The sequence below is a fragment of the Pseudophryne corroboree genome, chromosome 5 (assembly GCF_028390025.1).
Source record: "Pseudophryne corroboree isolate aPseCor3 chromosome 5, aPseCor3.hap2, whole genome shotgun sequence".
NCBI classification, from domain to species: Eukaryota; Metazoa; Chordata; class Amphibia; order Anura; family Myobatrachidae; genus Pseudophryne; species Pseudophryne corroboree.
The window spans coordinates 601707502-601727856 of record NC_086448.1 but is presented as its reverse complement, the minus strand read 5'-3'; the positions used below and the strand labels follow the sequence as shown (position 1 = coordinate 601727856).

Genomic DNA, 20355 nt, shown 5'->3' with positions numbered 1-20355 from the left:
GACTCCACTCAAATCCAGCCCCCGGCTTCTTCCTGGCAGGTAGGCCGCAACCCGCACGGGCACAGGGGGCACCCGCCGGCTCCGCAACCCACCTTGCCTTGAACAGGGAGACCTCAACAGTTCAGTGGTGGGGGTCCTGGGAATAAATGAGAGGCCAAAAGGGTTCTAAACTCTGTCTAGGACAGGAGCCCAGGCACAGCACGTCCTCTCCTCTCCACATCCAGGCCACTCCCCAGGCCCATCCTTTTTAATTTTGCCTACACATTACTTTTTATTCAATTGTGAAGCTTCTCGCTTCTCTGTTAGGGAACCTTCCTTCTCTTTTTTTTTTTCTCCATCGAAATGCCCTTTTCCCAAATAATGTTGTGTTCTTCAGGGTCCATAGTACCCACAGGGTTAACCTTGAGGTATGCTGGTGGAGACCAGGAAAGGCACCGTACAGCTTAAACTTTTACAAGCTCCCAGGATGCACTCTGCACTCACACCCCACTCACAGCTCAGACTCTTCAGTTTTTGTTTGGTGCCAGCAGGAGCTTGTCACCGATAAACAGTGGATTCAAATGCCTATCCCAAGCATGTTTAAATTGCTCAACTGTCTTAGCATCTACCAACTGTGATGGGAGGCTATTCCACTTATCCACATCCAAATTTACTTAAATTTCCCCTGAACCTGCCTCCTTCCAGTTTCAGTGTATGTCCTCGAGTTTTAATACTTCTCTCCCTTTGAAGAATGTTTCCCTCCTGAACTTTAAGACCCTTGGTATATTTGAAAGTTTCTAGCATGTCCTCTCTTTCCCTTCTCTGCTCCAAACCTTGCAGTTATGTCTATCAAAGTCAAGGCAACTAAACAGACTGGGTCTCTTATCTTAGTGTCATGTAAGACGTGTTTAGCAGAGGTATTACTTCATCATTTATTACAAGATTGTCAGTGCACCTATTGTTTTGTCCCTCCTGGCCCGTCAACTTTCCCCTTGCCAGCACAGGAGCCTCCTTGGGCCTCATTTTCTCACATGCTAGTAAAATTGCTGAACATATTGCAGCCCCATCTGTGGGCCCTCCCCTGTGGGTCTACCTCAGCATTTGCAGCCTGTAGTAGTCTGTCGCATTGTTTGGCTTAGTTCCTGGAAGGCAGACTCTGACGGTAAGAAGGCCCTGGAAGCACGATCTTACACAGGCAAAACATTTTTTGGGACGAGAGTTGGACACTATTGTCAATAACCTGCCAATTTCTAAAATGGCTTGCCTACCCTCAGCCTCCTCTATGCGCCATCAGACTTCGTCCTTTTGTCTTCCGGGCAAGGCCAGAGGTCAGACCTTCCCAAGCATGTCACATCTCACCAAGGCTTCTAAGCTCAAACCCAAACAGGCATGAGTGGCTAGACGCCCAACTACCAAACCAGATGATAAACTCCTGGGGGACTCCAGGGTGAGAGGCCGACTTCTTCAGTTCGCCCATGTTTGGCGTCAGATCACAACGGATGCCTGGATTCAAGACAGCTTGCCACGGGTACGCTTTCTTCCTCCTGAAGCATCCTCCCAGAGAATACTTTAACAGTGCACCAGCAGACCTCGGCAAAGCCAAGGCACTGGAGAAGGTCATTCAATCCTCACTACACTCAGGAATGATTATTCCTGTCCCCGTGTCTCTAGAGGGCCAGGGGTTCTATTCTACACACTTTTTGGTTCAGAATCTCAATGGGTCTCATCCTCCCATACTCGATGTAAAATTACTGAACAATTATCACAACATGCCCAGATTTCATATAGAAACTCTCCGTTCCATTGTCCTCGCTATGCGACTTTGCGATTTTATGGGGTCTCTGGATATACAGGAGTATTACCTTCATGTACCTATAGCACCCTGCCATCAACAATAACTCCTGTTTGCTGTCCTACGTCAGCATTTCAACTTTCAGGCCCTCAGTGTGTTCACCAAGCTCATGTTGGTGATGGCTGCTCACCTTCGGCAGCAGGGAATCTGGATACTCCCTTACCTGGATATCGTCCTTCTTGCACATTCTCCGGAGGTCCCCAACCATCCTCTCCAGGTGACAATGTCATACCTTCAGAGTCACGGTTGGTTGATCAACTGGGCCAAGTCCCCTCTCATCCCTTCTCAGAGGATGCTCCATCTCTGAGCTCTGCTGGATGTTTAAGTGCAACGCATCTTCCTTCCTCAGGACAAGATTACAGCACTACAATTGTGCATCCACAGCCTACTCCTCAGTCGCAGAGTCTCTATCCACTCCACAATGCAGACCTTGTGATCTATGGTATCTGCCTTTTGACTTTGTTGAATACGCCTAATTCCACTCCAGGCCTCTCCTACGCCTGATACTCGGCAGGTGGAATGGGCAGCTGAAGCAGATCAAATCTCAGATGATGATACTGCCTCTGGATGTCCAGGCGTCCCTCTCATGATGGCTACAAGCTTCCATCCTGGACAAGGGTTGTCCATTCTGGATTCCACCATGGCTTCTACTCATAACGAATGCCAGTCTCCTGGGGTCGGGAACTGTCAATCATTTCAGGTTCGTTGGACCCCCAATAGAGAGGGATCTTCCGATCAACGTCCTGGAACTTTGGGCTGTTTACCAGGCTTTCCAGATGGCTTAGGACCTTCCTCACGGCTTTTCCATGCAAGTTCAGTCGGACAATGCCACAGCAGTGGCTTATGCCAATCGGCAGGGGGGGCACTCACATTGCCACCGCAATGCACAAAGTAGCTCAGAATCTTCATCCCGGGGGTCCTCAACCGGGAAGCAGACTTCCTCAGTCGCCAGGGTGTGCATGCCGGTGAGTGGTCTCTATAACAAGACATCTTTCAGCTTCAGGTACACAAATGGGGTCTTCCGGACATGGACCTCATGGCCTCTAAACATAACCACAAAGTACCCATATACGGGTCCAGAACGAGGGATCCAGATGCAACTTTCATGGAGGCCCTACCAGTCCTGTAGTCCTTTCATGTAGCATATCTCTTTTCTCTGGTATCTCTCCTTCCCAGAGTGCTCCGGCATGGCCCAGACGCCATTGGTTCTTGGATCTCCAATCACTCTCCATAGATGTGCCATTCCCACTTACTCTTTGACCAGACTTCCTGTCTCAAGGTCCCTGTCTACACCCGGACCTAGCTCGCTTGTCTTTGACCGTATGGCTCTTGAGGCATTCATCCTAATGGATGAAGGGATGGATGACTCAAACTATGCTTCATGCTTGGAAAACAGTCATCAGCTTGCATATATTGCCATATCTGGCACTCTTACTTTCAGTGGTGTGCTCATCGACACTGGTCCTGTGCTGTTTTGGATTTCTACACCCCTGGCATTTCTACATGCGGGCCTTGACATGGGTCTCCGCCTTCTGTTAAGGTTCGGGTCTCAGCTCTGTCCGTCTGGTTTCAGAAAATACTTTCTTCCTTGCCAGATGTACGTTCTTTCTTACAGGGGATAATCCGGATTCAGCCTCCATTTGTTCCCCCAGTGGCTCCTTTGGATTTGTCCTTACAACATCCTCCCTTTGAACCACTGGATGCTGTTAACATCAGATGGTTGACCGTGAAGACTCTTCCTCATGGCTATTGCCTCTTAGCCCACAGAGTCTGACTTGGGGCACTCTCTTGCCACCCCTCGTTTTTGACTTTTCATAAAGACAGGGCTGTTCTTCAGACTAAGCATTAATACCTACCCAAGGTAGTATCCAAGTTCCATATCAACGAGGAAATTGTTACCAGCCTTTAGTACACCAGGTCTTTCACCTGAGAAAGCTTTGTTGGATGTAGTCCGTGCTCTAAAGATCTACGTGGACTGTACTAGTTCCTTTAGGAAATCAGATTCCTTGTTCATTCTCTATGGATTCCACAAGCGTTCCTGGCCAGCCAATAAACAAACCTTGGCTTGTTGACTCCAGATGATCATCTCACAGTCTTACACGCAAGCTGATCTTTTAGTACCAAGTACAGTCTCTGCTCACCCTACTCGCTCTGTGGGATCTTCGAGGTCAGCCCACCTTGGCGCGTCTGCTGAACAGCTATGCAAGGCTGCCAAGTGGTGGTCTGCCCACACGTTTCTTAGGTTCTATGCCTTTGATACGTTTTCCTCTCAGGATGCCTTTGGCCGCAATGTCCTCCTTCCAGCTTATGAACGTTCCCTCCCTATTACAACTGTATGGGACATCCCCAAGGTTAACCCTGTGGAGACTATGGACCCTGAAGAAGAAAATAAGAGTTATGGTAAAACTAGTGGTTTAACTATTTATTTATTTATTTATTTATTTCTGAGGTCCATAGGATCCACGGGGCGCCCACCCTGACGCACCTAGCTTCAATGGGTTACTCTTCTCGGTCACCAGTTCCCTTCTATCAGTGAGAGTGTGTTTCCTGTGTGTACCGTTCATCCTCCTCTCCAGCTCCTGCTTTGGGCTTAATACTAAAGAGCCTGAACTGTGGGTGAGGTACGAGGGGAGTGTGGTCCAGTGCATCCTGGGACTTGTAAAAGCTTAAGCTGTTCAGTGCCTGTCCTGGTCTCCATCAGCATACCCCAAGGTTAACCCTGTGGATCCTATTGACCTCGAAAAAAGAGTTAACAAAACTAAGTTTTACCATAACTCATTTTTATCCCAATAGTTTGGTATTCACTAACATTAAAATTAAGTGTACAGGTTATTGCTTTAAGATATATAAACATAGAATTTGACGGCAGATAAGTTCTTTGTAAGGATATTGATATGCCTATCCCAAGCATGTTTAAGTTGCTCTACTGTCTTAGCCTATACCTCCTCCGATTGGAGGCTATTCCACTTATCCACTACCCTTTCTGTGTAGTATTTTTCCTTACATTTCCCCTGAACCTGCCTACCTCCAGTTTCAGTGCATGTCCTTGTGTTCTACTACTTCTCTTCCTTTGAAGAATGTTTCCCTCCTGCACTTTGTTAAAGCCCTTGGTATATTTGAAAGTTTCTATCTTGTCGTTCCCCCACCCCCTTTCCTTTCCTTCTCTGCTCCAAACCATACATGTTAAGATCTTTAGTCTTTTCTGGTAAGTTTTGTAATGTAGGCCATGCATCATTTTTTGTTGTAGACTCTCTAATGTTTTTATATCTTTCTGGAGATATGGGGGTATATTCAATTAGGGTCGGAAGCTGCCGTCTGTCGAAAAGACTGCAGTTTTCGACCTCTTCAATCCCATCTATTTTTATTCAACAAGTCGGGGAATTCGACTTGTCGAATAGTACGTGAATCGGCGGTATACGGGGCCAAATTCGACAGGATTTTGCCCTGTTTCAGACCATTTCAGTCCGACATAAAAAAAATGTCGGACTGAGATGAGGGACCTTAGACGAGGAGAGGGGGGAGAGCTGCGGGCAGACGAGGGAGAGCAGCGCTACAGCTCAGCGCTGCAGGAGGATGTCTCACAACCGCGCCGCTCACGGCAGCGTCCGCTCAGCTCCAGCAAGTGAGGTCACACTTGCTGGAGCCGGGTGGACACTGCCGTGAGGTCTGGCGGCTGTGAGACATCCTTCTGCAGCGCTGCTCTCCTCCGTCTGCCTGCGGCTGTCCCTGCTGGTCTCCCCCCTCTCCTCCGCTTACAGGTCTCATCTCAATTCGACTTTTTTTAATTGAGATGGGATTGAATAGGGGTTGTTGGATCTATTCCGACAAATGCATGTCTGAATGGATCCGACCCTAATTGAATATAGCCCATGGTCTCCAGAACTGGACTCTGTATTCCAGATGAGGCCATACCAATGACTAATACAGTGGCATCATTACTACTTTTTCCTGCTACCGATTCCTCTCTATGCAACAATGCATCTTACTTTCCTTTCTCATTGCTTTGTTGCATTGCTTTCCTGCCTTTGTCAGTTGAAATAGTGACTTTGGATTTTTGTGACCCAGGTGCATGATTTTGCATTTTTTGGCATTAAACTGTAGTTGCCACATCTTTGACCATTTCCAAAGTCTACCTAGGTCATCAATCATTTCTTTTACCCCTTCTGGTGTCTACCCTGTTGCATATATTTGTATCATCTCCAAAAAGGCATACTTTCCCTTCAATACCATTTGCAATGTCACCAACAAAGATATCAAAGAGCACTGGTCCAAGTACAGATCCCTGGGGTACTCCACTGGTAACGTTTTGCTCCATAGAATGCATGCATACTACACTGCTGAAATCCTTTGTTCTAATAATTTGATTTGCTCCCAAGCTGTTACATCCCCACCTGCTTACTAACACCTTACTCATAGACAAGCAGGAAATGAGTAACAATCCTAGTCAAATGTATGTTTTCTTATAAAGTGGTTTTTTTTAAACCATGGAAGTGCTTCTGTAGTGTGACAAATAATGGGATTCGCCAAACATTCTTGCTTTGCAAGACATAGTGCATTGAGTCTAGAACAGAAGTTCTCAAATGCGGTCCTCAAGGCACCCCAACGGTCCAAATTTTAGGTATATTCATGGCTCGGCACAGATGGTTAAATCAAATTGACTGAGATGCTAATTAAGTCACCTGTGGCCAAGCCTGAATAGACTTAAATTCTGGACCGTTGGGGTGCCTTGAGGACTGCGTTTGAGAACCTTTGGTCTAGAAAAGGGGTGGGCAATTATTTCAGCTGGGGGGCCGCATAACACTTCCAGCGAATATTCGAGGGCCACACACAAAATACTCAAAAAGAGATCCCTTTTTACACATTACGGCAGACAGCGTGCCCTTTTTACTTATTACGGCAGACAGCGTCCCCCTTTTTACACATTATGGCAGACAGCGTGCCCTTTTTACACATTACGACAGACAGCGCCCCCGTTTTTACACATTACGGCAGACAGCGCCCCCGTTTTTAGACATTACGGCAGACAGCGCCCCCGTTTTTAGACATTACGGCAGACAGCGCCCCCGTTTTTAGACATTACGGCAGACAGCGCCCCCGTTTTTAGACATTACGGCAGACAGCGCCCCCGTTTTTAGACATTACGCAGACAGCGCCCCCGTTTTTAGACATTACGGCAGACAGCGCCCCCGTTTTTAGACATTACGGCAGACAGCGCCCCCGTTTTTAGACATTACGGCAGACAGCGCCCCCGTTTTTAGACATTACGGCAGACAGCGCCCCCGTTTTTAGACATTACGGCAGACAGCGCCCCCGTTTTTAGACATTACGGCAGACAGCGCCCCCGTTTTTACACATTACGGCAGACAGTCCCTATCCCCCTCCCCCCCCCCCCCCCCTCCCCTAAACCCATATTGCAGTTTTTAACTCCCCTCCCTACCCACCCCTAAACCTATATGGCAACTTAAGCAGTGATCCAGGGGCTGGCTGGACAGGGGGTTTACCTGATTGTCACAGTGGCAGACAATCCCCGCTGTCCGATGATCTGCGCTGCTGCCGGCCGGAGTCACTGCTGATGTGGCCTCTCCTGCTCGCTGCGCGCTGCTTCCTCTCACTGGCCGCCGCTTCTCGGCCGCCGCTCCTGCTCACTGCAGTGCCCGCCCCCCGTGCCGCCCAGTGCATGATAACAGAGGAAATCCCGGTCAGCTGACCCTGTGACGTGACCGGGATTTCCTCAGCGGCGCCGCGTCTGAGAGCAGTGCAATGACAAGCGGCATGTCGGGCCGCTTGTCATTGCACTCTGGTGGGGCACAGCTGGCCAGGCAGGATCGGTCTGCGGGCTGCCTGTTGCCCACCCCTAGTCTAGAATATAAATGGTTTTGAGCATTTACTTATTCTGCAATTCTTTACTTGTGTTAATAAGCAATGTATTTCTACTTGCTGGTTTAATGGATTTTTATGAAAATCTTGTCCAGCATTTGATTGTAATTGATACTATATGATGCTTTAGTATTTGTAGTCATGATTAAATAAGCCTTATGTTTACAGATGAATTGGATGATGAAGAATTTTATGATGACCAGTTGGAAGCCTACTTTAAAAAACTTCTCCCACTAGGAATACAGCGTGGCGTTATTGAGGGACAAGAAATTCAGGAGCCAAAAAAAGCTTCTGACATGGTATAAAATACTTGTGTGTTTTTTTTTTTTTGTTTTTTTTTTATACAAATGCACATATTGATCTTGAAATGGTGATCTTAGCTTCCAGTAATAATTCTGAATCATTGAAAAAAGTTTATTTTGAAAGTTTTTCTTCTCTTCATGGATAAAATGTGGCAAAACGATTCTTTATATGTGGCTCTAGCCCCCAAATACACATCAGGGGGTAAATATTACTAAAGGTTCTAAAATTGAAAAGTGATTATGTTGCCCATAGTAACAATCAGATTATGTCTATTATTTTCTAGGATGCAATAGAGAAATGATAGAATCTGTTTGGTTGCTATGGGCATCATCACCACTTTTAATTTTTAATACCTTTAGTAAATTTACCCCCCTAGGAAGCTCTACATGTAACCAAAGCTGGTGCCATATTTCTGACAGAAATGGTGATGGTTTCTATTCATGCTTTTACAGATTGAATTAATCCCTTTTTTTATGATGCCGATACTTATAAATTGATGCTTCCTGTTAATTGTTTCTTATATGGCCTTATGTAGATTATATTCACATACTGCCCTGGAGATGGAGGCCACCGCTACACAGGGTTTGAGTACAGTTCCAGAGTAAATATTAAGCTTTCTTAAATGTTTTTCCATTTTCATATCCATGGATTCTTTCAACAGTAACCCTTCATTTAATTTAGTATATCCCAACTCCAGTCCTCCAGGAGCTTTAACAGTGTGTTTTTTCCATACTTTATATACTTTCTTTAGTGTAAACATCAACAGCATTTACCTATTTGATAGATGTTGACTGACTGATTGCACCAAAGACCCTTTGATCGTCGAAGTATACTGTGTTTACGTAGGGATAAGGTTATGATTAGTATCTTTCATTGATTTGTCTGTTTTTGTTATTTAGTCTTGCGTATTTATCTGCTTAAAGTGGTACAAATAACTAGTGTGTGTTCTTCAGGCATTAAACAGTTTTTCAAGCAGAACAAAAGTTCAAGAATCTGAGCGTCTACAATACCTTGAGGGCTATGAGGTAATAGCATACTTATGTTGCATGTTTCAGGTATTTTGAATCAATTGTTGTAATTTAGTATAGGCTTATTGCTTCACATATTCTACATTTCAGGAAGATTTCCAGATGCTTTGTGTTCGGTTAGGTGCCACAGGCATGGATTCAGCATCAGCTAGTGATGAGGAGGATGTAGAGTTTGAGTTGGAAAAAGCTGCACAGCAACATTTACAAAGAGAGCACTTCTCAGAGAAGACAAATAGGCCTTTGGTATGTATGTCTATTTTGTATTATTTGACTTCATATGTTTTCTTTTTTTTTTTCTTTTAAATTTGTGCTTTTATGTTGTTCAGTATATAATTTTTGCTCATTTCAAGCTTCTAACACGCTATTTAACTTCAATTTATATAAGGAGTTACCCTATTAGTCTAGTTTGACTAAGTATTAATAACAGTTGAAGAGTTTAGTGTTAAGTGGTGAGACCTGACTTGTGTGTTTCGGTTCATACCATTTTGAAAATTCTCAGTAAAGTGACTTCGCTTTGGAAGAGAGCGTACAGGTTGAGTATCCCTTATCCAAAATGCTTGGGACCAGAGGTATTTTGGATATGGGATTTTTCCGTATTTTGGAATAATTGCATACCATAATGAGATATTATGGTGATGGGACCTAAGTCTAAGAACAGAATACTTTTATGTTCCATATACACCTTATACACACAGCCTGAAGGTCATTTTAGCCAATATTTCTTATAACTTTGTGCATTAAACAAAGTGTCTACATTCAAACAATTCATTTATGTTTCATATACACCTTATACACACAGCCTGAAGGTCATTTAATACAATATTTTTAATAACTTTATGTATTAAACAAAGTTTGTGTACATTGAGCCATCAGAAAACAAAGGTTTCACTATCTCACTCTCCCTCAAAAAAGTCTGTATTTCGGAATATTCTGTATTTCGGAATATTTGGATATGGGATACTCAACCTGTAATACATAATTGAATGTAAACTTCCTGAATAAGTCGTTCTCACAGCGAACTTGCACTGCAAGTTTTATTTGCAGTCCAATTCCAACCTTGCATTGCTTTTTCAGAGGAAATTCACTTACTATGTATTATTACTACTGCATTTTATTTATAAGGTACCACATGTGGTCTGCAGCGCTGTACATGTACAGCAATAGTAGGACAGTACAGGGTACACAGAACATTGCATAACATTACTGTAACAAAGATATAAACAGCACAGGTAAAGTTTAGCATCACAATTCTTGGTTCACAATGCAGCTGGGAAACGGGTTGAGTGAGGGAGTAATCAGCGAAAGGTGGAACCTAGCTCCAATAGTGACAGCACGAATGACAAGAATAGAGCCATAGGAAGAGACAAACAGCTGTGAGTGAAAGGAATTCCGGGCTAAACGGCTACTGAGTAGGTGAAGGCAGTCGTTGATGTGCTAGAGTAGAGTTGTAAGAACAGTAGAGAGGAAAACCCTGCTACTGTGAGCTTACAATCTAGGGGAGACTGACAGATGACATGAGGGGTGAGCATGTGGATGGTGACCTGAGGGGCAGGAGGTAGCGATGACTGAGGTAGGAGGGTGGAGTGAGTGACCTGGTGAAGGGTACACTTTGATGAACAGGTGAGTTTTCAGTGCGCATTTGAAGTCATGCCTGGTTGGGGAGATCTTAATGGAGCAAGGGTACTCGTTCAGTGAAGGGGCGCAGCATGGGCAAAATCTTTGATCTGAGTGTGAGATGCAGTAACCAGGGTACAGGAGAGCTGATGTTCATTGGCTGACCAGGATGGGAAGGAGTACTGTATTTCTCTTACGTCCTAGAGGATGCTGGGGTCCACATTAGTACCATGGGGTATAGACGGGTCCACTGGGAGCCATTGGTACTTTAAGAGTTTAATAGTGTGGGCTGGCTCCTCCCTCTATGCCCCTCCTACCAGACTCGGTTTAGAAAATGTGCTTGGAGGAGCCGGTCACAGCTACGGGAGCTCCATAGGAGTTCTTTTAGTTTTATTATTTTAATTAGAGTTTAGACACAGGGAGGCTGCTGGCAACAGCCTCCCTGCTTCGTGGGACTAAGGGGGGGGAGTGATTGGGGGGGGGGGAGAAGTAGTGTCCGCTCTGCGGGGTCTGAGCCACCATCTCAGCTGACAGGACACTGAGCTCCTGAGCGGATCGTACGTTCCCTGCCACAGGGGATCGCTCACCCCAGCAGCATGCCGCCACCCCCTTACAGAGCCAAAAGATCAGTGGCGAGTTAGTCACTGGCCCCCCTGGCAAGCGGGGAGCGGGTGTGAAGATAGCGGCAACAGGGTATGGAGCACAGTACTAACTACGCTCTGGGGCTCAGCGGTACATAGTGCGGCGCTGTGAGGGGTGCCCACCGACCTCCAAGCCTGTCAGGGTCCCAGGATCGCTGCCAGACCAATTCCTCAGGCCAGTATAATCTTCAGAAGAGCAGGAAGACAGCGCCATGTAAGGGGGCGGAGCTTCTCAGAGCGGACCCAGCAGCATTCAGCGCCATTTTCCTGCCTACAGAAGCTCTGTCAGTGTGAGCTGTCCCTCCAAATCAACTCCAGCTATCTTTTACGGTACCAGGTGGTTGTAGAAGGTGGGGGGGAGGATGTGTACAGACTGTGTAACCTATTAAGGGGCACAGTCAGCGCTGGTTAGGGGTCTCTCTATCTATTAGCGTGGTGTGTGGGTTGGCTCCAATCTCTGTGTCTCTCTTGCCATTCTTAGGACGGGAAACTTTGTCTGCCCTTCCCTGTGTGTGTCTGGTCTCCATTATGCTATGTCCATGGACTCTGTGTCATATGCTGCAGAGGATACGTCCTCTCAGGATGATCCCATTACATGTAATCAGGATTGCACTGTGTTAGCGCAGGCCCCAGCAAGGGAGCCTGAGTGGTTAGCCTCAATTAAAACTATGATTTCTCAGATTTCTACTAGGGTTACACAGAATGAATCTGCAACTCAGGTTTTACAGAACTCTATGGCAGTTTGGTCTGGTTCTGTTTACCTCAGTGCCCCCTACTGTATGTTCCCAAAAACGTGCTCTTGCCCAGATTATGCAAGATGACACTGATACCGATTCTGACACGGTAGATGGTGATGGGGATGTGGTGAGGGGGGTGGCATCTCTTGCAAAGGGGGTGCAATTGATGATAGAGGCCATTAGAGATGTGTTTAATATTGCTGATACAACACCTGAGCAAGTTGAGGAGGCTTACTTCACTGACAATAAGAGAACCTTTCTAACCTTCCCTGCATCTAAGTAATTAAATGCTATATTTGAGAAAGCCTGGGAAAACCCGGAGAAAAAAGTTCAGATCCCTAGAAAGGTTCTGGATGCTTTCCCTTTCCCTGAGGAGGATAGGAAAAAATGGGAAAACCCACCCATAGTTGACACGTCTGTATCCAGACTCTCAAAGAAGGTGATTTTACCTGTTCCAGGATCTACCGCCTTAAAAGAACCGGCTGAACGCAAAATTGACACTACGCTCAATTCCATATACACGGCTTCAGGGGCGATACTGCGTCCTACTATTACCTGTGCATGAATTTACAAAGCCTATAGTAAAGGGGTCAGGCACGTTACTTGAAGATTTGGATACAATGGATAAAAGTAACGTTGAATTGTTTTACGTAACATTCAGGATTCTGCAGGATTTATGGTGGAATCCATGAAAGACCTGGGTTCCATGGCTGCAGGGATATCTTCCATGTCTGTCTCGGCTCGTAGAGGACTTCGGCTGCGCCAGTGGTCTGCCGACGCGGAATCCAGGAGAGGTGTGGAGACCCTACCCTACACAGGTCAGGCTCTCTTTGGGGAAGCGTTGGATGCGTGGATTTCCACGGCTACAGCGGGTAAGTCACCTTTTCTTCCCTCAGCTGCACCTGCTACAAAGAAACCTTTTTCTTCAGCTGCATCACAGTCCTTTTCGGGCTGCTAAAACAAGAAAGGCCAAGCCGTCCAACACCTTCTTTATAGGAGGTCGGCCAAAATCCAAGAAACCTGCTGCTGCAGGTTCCCAGGAACAGAAGCCCGCTTCAGGTACGACAAAGTCCTCAGCATGACGGTGGACCGCGCGGCCTGCCGGTGGGGGCGAGACTCTGGCATTTCAGTCACGTCTGGGTGTCGTCCGGCCTGGATCCCTGGGTGCAAGATATTGTGTCCCAGGGGTACAGGCTGGAGTTTCAAAATCTCCCTCCTCATAGATTCTTCAAATCAGGCTTGCCAGCTTTGCTGGCGGACAGGGCTATACTACAGGAAGCCATCCAGAAGTTGGAGTCACAGGTCATTGTACCAGTTCCACCCCATTTGCAAAACAAAGATTACTATTTGAACCTTTTCGTGTTTCTGAAACCGGATGGTTCGGTCAGGCTCATTCTGAACTTGAACTCCCTCAGAAAGGGGTTTAGTGATTTTAAGTTCAAAATGGTGTCTCTGAGGGCGGTGATATCCGGTCTGGAAGAGCTGAAATTCCTGGTATCCCTGGATATCAAGGATGCGTACCTCCACATTCTGATTTGGCCGCTGCATCAAGCTTTTCTCCGATTCGCACTGTTACAGTCAATATCAGCTTCAGGCACTGCCTTTCGGCTTCTCCACAGCACCGAGGGTCTTTACCAAGGTGAAGGCAGAGATGATGGTTCTCCTCTGCAGACAGGGGGTGAACATAATTCCATATCTGGACGATCTGCTGATAGGCATCGTCCAAGGAGAAGCTGTTAGTCCATTGTTCTCACGACCCATCTACTCAGGGAACACTGTTGGATCCTGAATCTTCCAAAATCACATTTGGAGCCGACCAGGAGGTTGTCCTTTCTGGGAATAAACCTCGACACGGAAGTGCAGAGGGTATTTCTTCTGGATGAGACAGCGTTGGTGATACCAACAAATGGTCCGGGATGTCCTGAAACCAGCCCGGGTGTTGGTTCATCAGTGCATTCGCCTTATGGAGAAGATGGTGGCCTCTTACGAGGCTCTGCAGTATGGGAGGTTTCAAGCTCGGCCTTTCCAACTGGATCTCGTGGACAAGTGGTCGGGATCTCATCTACACATACACCAGAGAATATGTCTGCCGCCAAAAGCCAGGATCTCGCTCCTCTGGTGTCTGCAATTACCTCACCTTCTGGAGGGCCACGGGTTCGGGATCCAGGACTGGATCCTTCTAACCACGGATGCAAGTCTCCGGGGCTGGGGTGCAGTCACTCAAAGGGAGACCTTCCAAGGAAGGTGGTCTGGTCTGAAAGCCTGACTACCAATAAACATTCTGGAACTAAGAGCCGTCTACAATGGTCTTCTCCAAGCAGCCTATCTTCTGCGAGATCGGGCCATTCAAGTGCAGTCTGACAATGTAACTACAGTGGCTTACGTAAACCGACAGGGCGGAACGAAGAGCAGAGTTGCGATGTCAGAGGTAACGAGGATCATCCTCTGGGCAGAAAAACACGCGTTGGCGCTGTCGGCAATCTTCATTCCGGGAGTAGACAACTGGGAAGCGGACTTCCTCAGCAGACATGATCTCCATCCAGGAGCATGGGGTCTCCATCCGGAGGTGTTCAAGGAGGTAGCAGATCTTTGGGTGTACCTCAAATAGACATGATAGCCTCTCGTCTCAACAAGAAGCTTTGGCAGTATTGTTCCAGGTCGAGGGACCCGCAAGCCATGGCAGTGGACGCCCTAGTGACTCCGTGGGTGTTCCAGTCGGTGTACGTGTTTACGCCACTTCCACTCCTTCCAAGAGTTCTAAAACTCATAAGGAAAACAAGAGTTCTGGTGATCCTCATTGCTCTGGACTGGCCAAGACGGGCTTGGTACGCGGAACTTCTGGATATTCTGCTAGAAAAGCCAAGGCCTCTTCGGGAGGACCTGCAAAGCAGGCGCCGTTCACCTATCAAGACTTACCGCGGCTACGTTTCACGGCATGGAGGTTGAACGCTAGATATTAGCTCGGAAGGGCATTCCGAACAAGGTAGTTCCTACCTTGATACAGGCTAGGAAAGGAGTAACGTCTAAACATTACCATCGTATTTGGAAAAAGTAGGTATCTTGGTGTGAGTTCAAGAAGTTTCTTACGGTGGAGTTTCAGCTGGGACGGTTTTTCCTCTTCCTGCAAGCAGGTGTGGATTTGGGTCTGAGGTTGGGATCCGTGAAGGTGCAGATTTCGGCCCTATCCATTTTCTTACAGAAACAGTTGGCTTCCCTTCCTGAGGTTCAGACTTTTCTGAAAGGGGTTCTGCACATCCAGCCTCCCTTTGTGCCGCCTACGGCGCCCTGGGATCTTAACGTGTGTTGCAGTTTCTCTAATCGGATTGGTTTGAACCTCTGCCAGAGGTTGAGGTCAAGTTTCTCACGTGGAAGGCTGTCACTTTGTTGGCCTTAGCTTCTGCTAGACGTGTGTCGGAGTTGGGGGCTTTATCTTGTAAGAGCCCCTACTTGATCTTCCAAGAAGATAGAGCTGAGCTCCGGACACGTCAGCATTTTCTTCCGAAGGTTGTGTCGGCATTTTATATTAACCAACCTATTGTGGTGCCAGTGGCTACTGACTTCTCAATCTCATCAAAGTCTTTGGATGTTGTAAGGGCTCTGGAAATCTATGTGAAGACTGCTCGTCACAGAAAATCGGACTCTCTGTTCGTCCTGTATGATCCCAAGAAACTTGGGTGTCCTGCTTCTAAGCAGACAATATCTCGCTGGATTAGGTTCACTATCCAGCATGCATATTCTACGGCAGGATTGCAGTGTCCTACGTCTGTTAAGGCCCACTCTACTTGTAAGGTGGGTTCTTCCTGGGTGGCTGACCGGGGTGTCTCGGCTGTACAGCTTTGCCGAGCGGCTACTCGGTCTGGGTTGAACACGTTTGCAAAGTTCTACAAGTTCGATACTTTGACCAAACTTTAGGTCCTCAGAGGCCAATCAGTTCTGCAGGAGCCTTCGCGCTCTCCCTCCCGTTCTGGGAGCTTTGGTACATCCCCATGGTACTAATGTGGACCCCAGCATCCTCTAGGACGTAAGAGAAAATAGGATTTTAATTACCTACCGGTAAATCCTTTTCTCATAGTCCGTAGAGGATGCTAGGCGCCCGCCCAGCGCTTCGTTATTCTGCAGTGGTTACTTGGTTCAGTACTGCTTATTTCTTGGTTAAGTACTGTTTTGTTACTTTGTAAGTAATCTTGTTCAGCCGTTGCTGATGTTTCAAGCTAGTTAGCTTGGTTTGCCTTGTGTGTGAGCTGGTGTGAATCTCGCCACTATCTGTGTAAATTCCTTCTCTCGAAGATGTCCGTCTCCTCGGGCACAGTTTCTAGACCGAGTCTGGTAGGAGGGGCATAGAGGGAGGAGCCAGCCCACACTCTCAAACTCTTAAAGTGCCAGTGGCTCCTAGTGGACCAGTCTATACCCCATGGTACTAATGTGGACCCCAGCATCCTCTACGGACTACGAGAAAAGTAATTAAAATCCTATTATAAGGAGATGAGGCTTGTGGTGTAGAGAGTAGTGGAGTTAGAAAGTGGCTTGTATGTGAGGGTGAGGAGTTTGAAGAGTATTCAGTGAATGGGTGCCAATACTCGTTTTTAACGGATGGTGGTGCGTTCTCTTTCCGATTCTGGAGTCATCACTCCCAGTGTTTTTTTTTTTTTCTCAGCGAGATCTGGGGTTTTACTAAAGCCGCCTCTTGGTAGACAAACCACTTCGTTCTTTTTGTCCAATTCTCAATTTGAAGCAGCTAAACCTCCTCTGGTTTTGTATTAGTTCAAGATGGAGACCCAGTTGACGCTATGGACAGTGGGGATTTTCTGACGTCAATTAACAGGACGTCTCATAACTTCATGTCCCCATTTGGTATGCCATTCACCTTTCAGGTTTGCGGAGGACAACGTATGATTTTAATTCAAAGTTCTCCCATTCAGCCTGTTCACTGCTCCCCGAGTCTTGACAAAAGTCATGGCCCATATGGTTTCCTTGGTGCATTGCAGAGGAATTAAAATCCTTTCTTTCTGCCGCGGGGTACACTGTGATTCCACAGGGAATTATATCTGGGGTGTAGAGTTGGATCTTGATCCGAGGCACCAACAGGTTAAAAGCTTTGACTGTTCCCCGGATGCATAGCGCCGCCGCCTCTATATCCCCGCCTCCAGGCACTGGAGCTCAGTTTGTAAGTTGGTGCCTGCAGTGCAGGCAGCTAACAGGAAGGGCTGCACTTAAGCATCCCTGAAAAGAGCTTTATTTGAAGAAAGTAGACTTCAAGGGCCGCAGCACAGGCACTTAGAAGTGCTGTATGTCAGTTTGACATATCGTGCTGCAACTCCCTCACCTCCCCCCAGCGGCGCTGTATACTCCTGCGCCCTGGTTAACGGGTACTTACAGCAGGAGGGCTTCGGTCTCATCAGGCACAAACTCGCTGCTGCTCTCCTGGATCGCGTGGGCGCGCTGAAATTGCGATCCGGTGCGGTCTTTAGGAAACGGACTGCGCGCACTGGTGTGGACACTGTGGCTGTACAGGGACCCCTCAAGACCACCAGGGCAAGGGGCACAGGTCGGATTTATTAAAATCCATTTTCAATAGGCCATCAGTACCGGGTGGTGAAGTCCAGCAAGGGGATAAGGCTCTGACCTGTAGCCTCTCCCCCAGCCCCAGGTGCCATTTACTGCAAATGTTCCCACCCTGAAGCGGCATCTCCCTCTCTCCCTCACTCCCGGTCAGAGTTTCGGCGCCATTACACACAAGCTGAGCTGATTCTGGGATTGCTGGGCAATGTCTTCTCTCTAAAGCCGCCAGTATCATCAGCGCTGTGCATTTAGAGGACACTTAAGTATTCTTTATGTCATTTAGACAGTGTTAAGAAAAAGCGCATAACTTCAGGGTTATTTAGTACAAGTACCCTGTGATATACATCCAGTCTTTACTGTGCATTATTATATCTGTATATATACATAGCTTTACTTAGTAGTTCAGCTACTTAGTATTGCTAGTCCAGTGCAGTTTTCTTGTTTGTAATAATTTCTGCATTGTACATGTGACTGTTTGTGCCAATAGCTGCTGTGTGGTCTATATTCCGTGTATCTCACACCTATTGCTATCCCTATATTCTGTACCCTGAAGGGGGCTAGGTGCATCAGGGTTCTCCATTTATATAGTGTCTCACAGGATATACTACTTTGGTATTTTTCTCTGTGTGTTTGACACCATATACCTCTTAGATTCTATTTGCAGTCACACTATACAGGGAGTTTTTGTTGGGTGTTTTGTCTGCTTTTATTATACTATTTCACCCTAAGGCAGGCATTCCCAACCACGGTACTCAAGGCAGACCAACTGTGCAGGTTTTAGTGATATCCAGGCTGCAGCACAGATGGTTAAATCAAAATAACTGAGCTACTAATTAGGTCACTTGTGCTGAAGCCTGGATATCCCTAAAACCTGCACTGTTGGTTTGCCTTGAGGACCGTGGTTGGGATTGCCTGCCCTAAGGTTACGCTTACAAATAATGTCTGCTAAACAGGGAGGTAGATCCATGGCTGATCCTGCACCGCGCAGTGCTGACGCCACGGATTGCTCAGAGGAAAACATAGCAGCTGAGGGTTCCGGTACTGAGGTTCTATACCCCTCATTCAGTCTGCAGCACTGGGTGCACACCAAGACCCACCTTGGGCTGCCTTTTCTAATTTACTGACTACGCTAGTAACTAGACTTGCACCCCCTGTGGGACCTCCCGTGCCATTACCATTACAGCCACATATTGTCCCTGCAGTTAATCCGCCATGGGCAGATAATTTGTCCTCTTAGTTACAGCAATTAAATCAGTCATTGGCAAATCAAAAACCTAACCTTCGCCCGCCTAAGACCAAGAAGTCCTCTAAGCGGTCCATTACTTCCTCACAATCCACACGTTTCGGATTCTTCATCCGATGAAGATGGCGCATATACTGACCCCTCAGACACTGATGCAGACGCTTCTGATGGGGAATCTATTACACAAGTGGATGTTTCTGACCTCTTGGAGGCTATCAGACTGATCCTTCAAATTGATGATGAAGTAGAGCCTCCAGATACCTCTAAGAAACCTGATAAATTCAAGCATCAGAAGGTTACTAAATTTAGTTTTTCCACATTCTGACCATTTGGTTGACATATGTCAGGAGTCCCTGGGAGTATCCAGGAAAGAAATTCTCTGTCTAAAAAGATGCTAGCTCGTTATTCCCTCGCTGCAGAGTTAAGCAAAAATGGGAAACACAGCCGTCGGTGGACTCATAGGTCGCGCGTCTGGTGGTGTCATCTGCTCTGTCTGTCACTACCGTCAACCTCTTAAACTCTTGCGGGAGCTGTGCATAGGCCTACTATTGCGGCTTCTTGGCGCTGCAAAAACTATTGAAGCCTGGGTTCAGGAAGTAGAAGTGGAACTACGGTCTGATTTTCCTGATGTTAGACCGTGTCTTTCATATATTATTACAGCCTCTCATTTATATTCAGGAGGCTGCATCTGATGATGGTGTCCTGGCGGCCAAAGCGTTGACTACGTCCATACTGGCTCGCCGGATTCTCTGGTTGCGGTCCTGATCTGGACTCTAAAAAGACCTTGGAGATGATCCCCTTTAAAGGATACATCCTTTCTGGGGAGGATCTCGACAAAATCGTTGCTGTCTTAGCATCCGTTAATACTGCTTGTCTGCCTAGTACTAATCCTTTGGCTCCGAAGGCTAAAAGTACTTCCTTTCGCTCCTTTTGACCTCCAAGTAAAGCAAAGGGTCAGGTGTACCCGAAACAGGCTCGCACTTCCAAATCCACTAAGCCCAAACCTAAATGTTCCTGGGCTGCCCATCAGCCTTCTTCCAAAACAGACAAGCCTGCTGCATGACAGGACCGGGCCTCCTTCTGGGGGACCCCAGGGTGGGAGGCTGACTTCTGCGATTTGCTCAGGTATGGTTACAGACCACTTTGGATGCCTGGGTACAGGAAGTCGTCACTGACGGATACGCCATCTCTTTCAAGAAACGTCCCCCTCGCCAGTTTTGCTCAACATGCATCCCTTCGGATCCGGTAAAAGCAAAAACTCTCCGTTTGGTGGTACAATCCCTCCTAGACACAGGGGTGATAGTGCCGGTGCCTCTGGTTCAGAGAGGCAGGGGGTACTTTTCAACACTGTTCCTAGTTCCGAAACCGAATGGGTCTTCCAGCCCATTCTCAACTTCAAGTCATTGAACAAATTTGTGAAAGTTTCCAAATTCCGTATGGAAACTCTTCGCTCTATTGTTCTGGCTTTGGAGCCCATGGACTATATGGTGTCCCTGGACATACAGGATGCTTACCTGCATAT

General features: G+C 47.0%; 1 protein-coding gene across 3 annotated transcripts in view; it reads left to right on the top strand.

Annotated features, from left to right (window-relative positions):
* CEP192 (centrosomal protein 192) overlaps positions 1-20355 on the top strand; it is a 639877-nt gene that overhangs the window by 162570 nt on the left and 456952 nt on the right. For all 3 annotated transcript variants that reach the window (XM_063923418.1, XM_063923417.1, XM_063923415.1), the window contains exons 7-9: positions 7877-8007; positions 8965-9036; positions 9130-9282. In XM_063923418.1, the coding sequence (XP_063779488.1) occupies positions 7877-8007; positions 8965-9036; positions 9130-9282 (356 nt within the window). The remainder of the gene's footprint in view (positions 1-7876; positions 8008-8964; positions 9037-9129; positions 9283-20355) is intronic.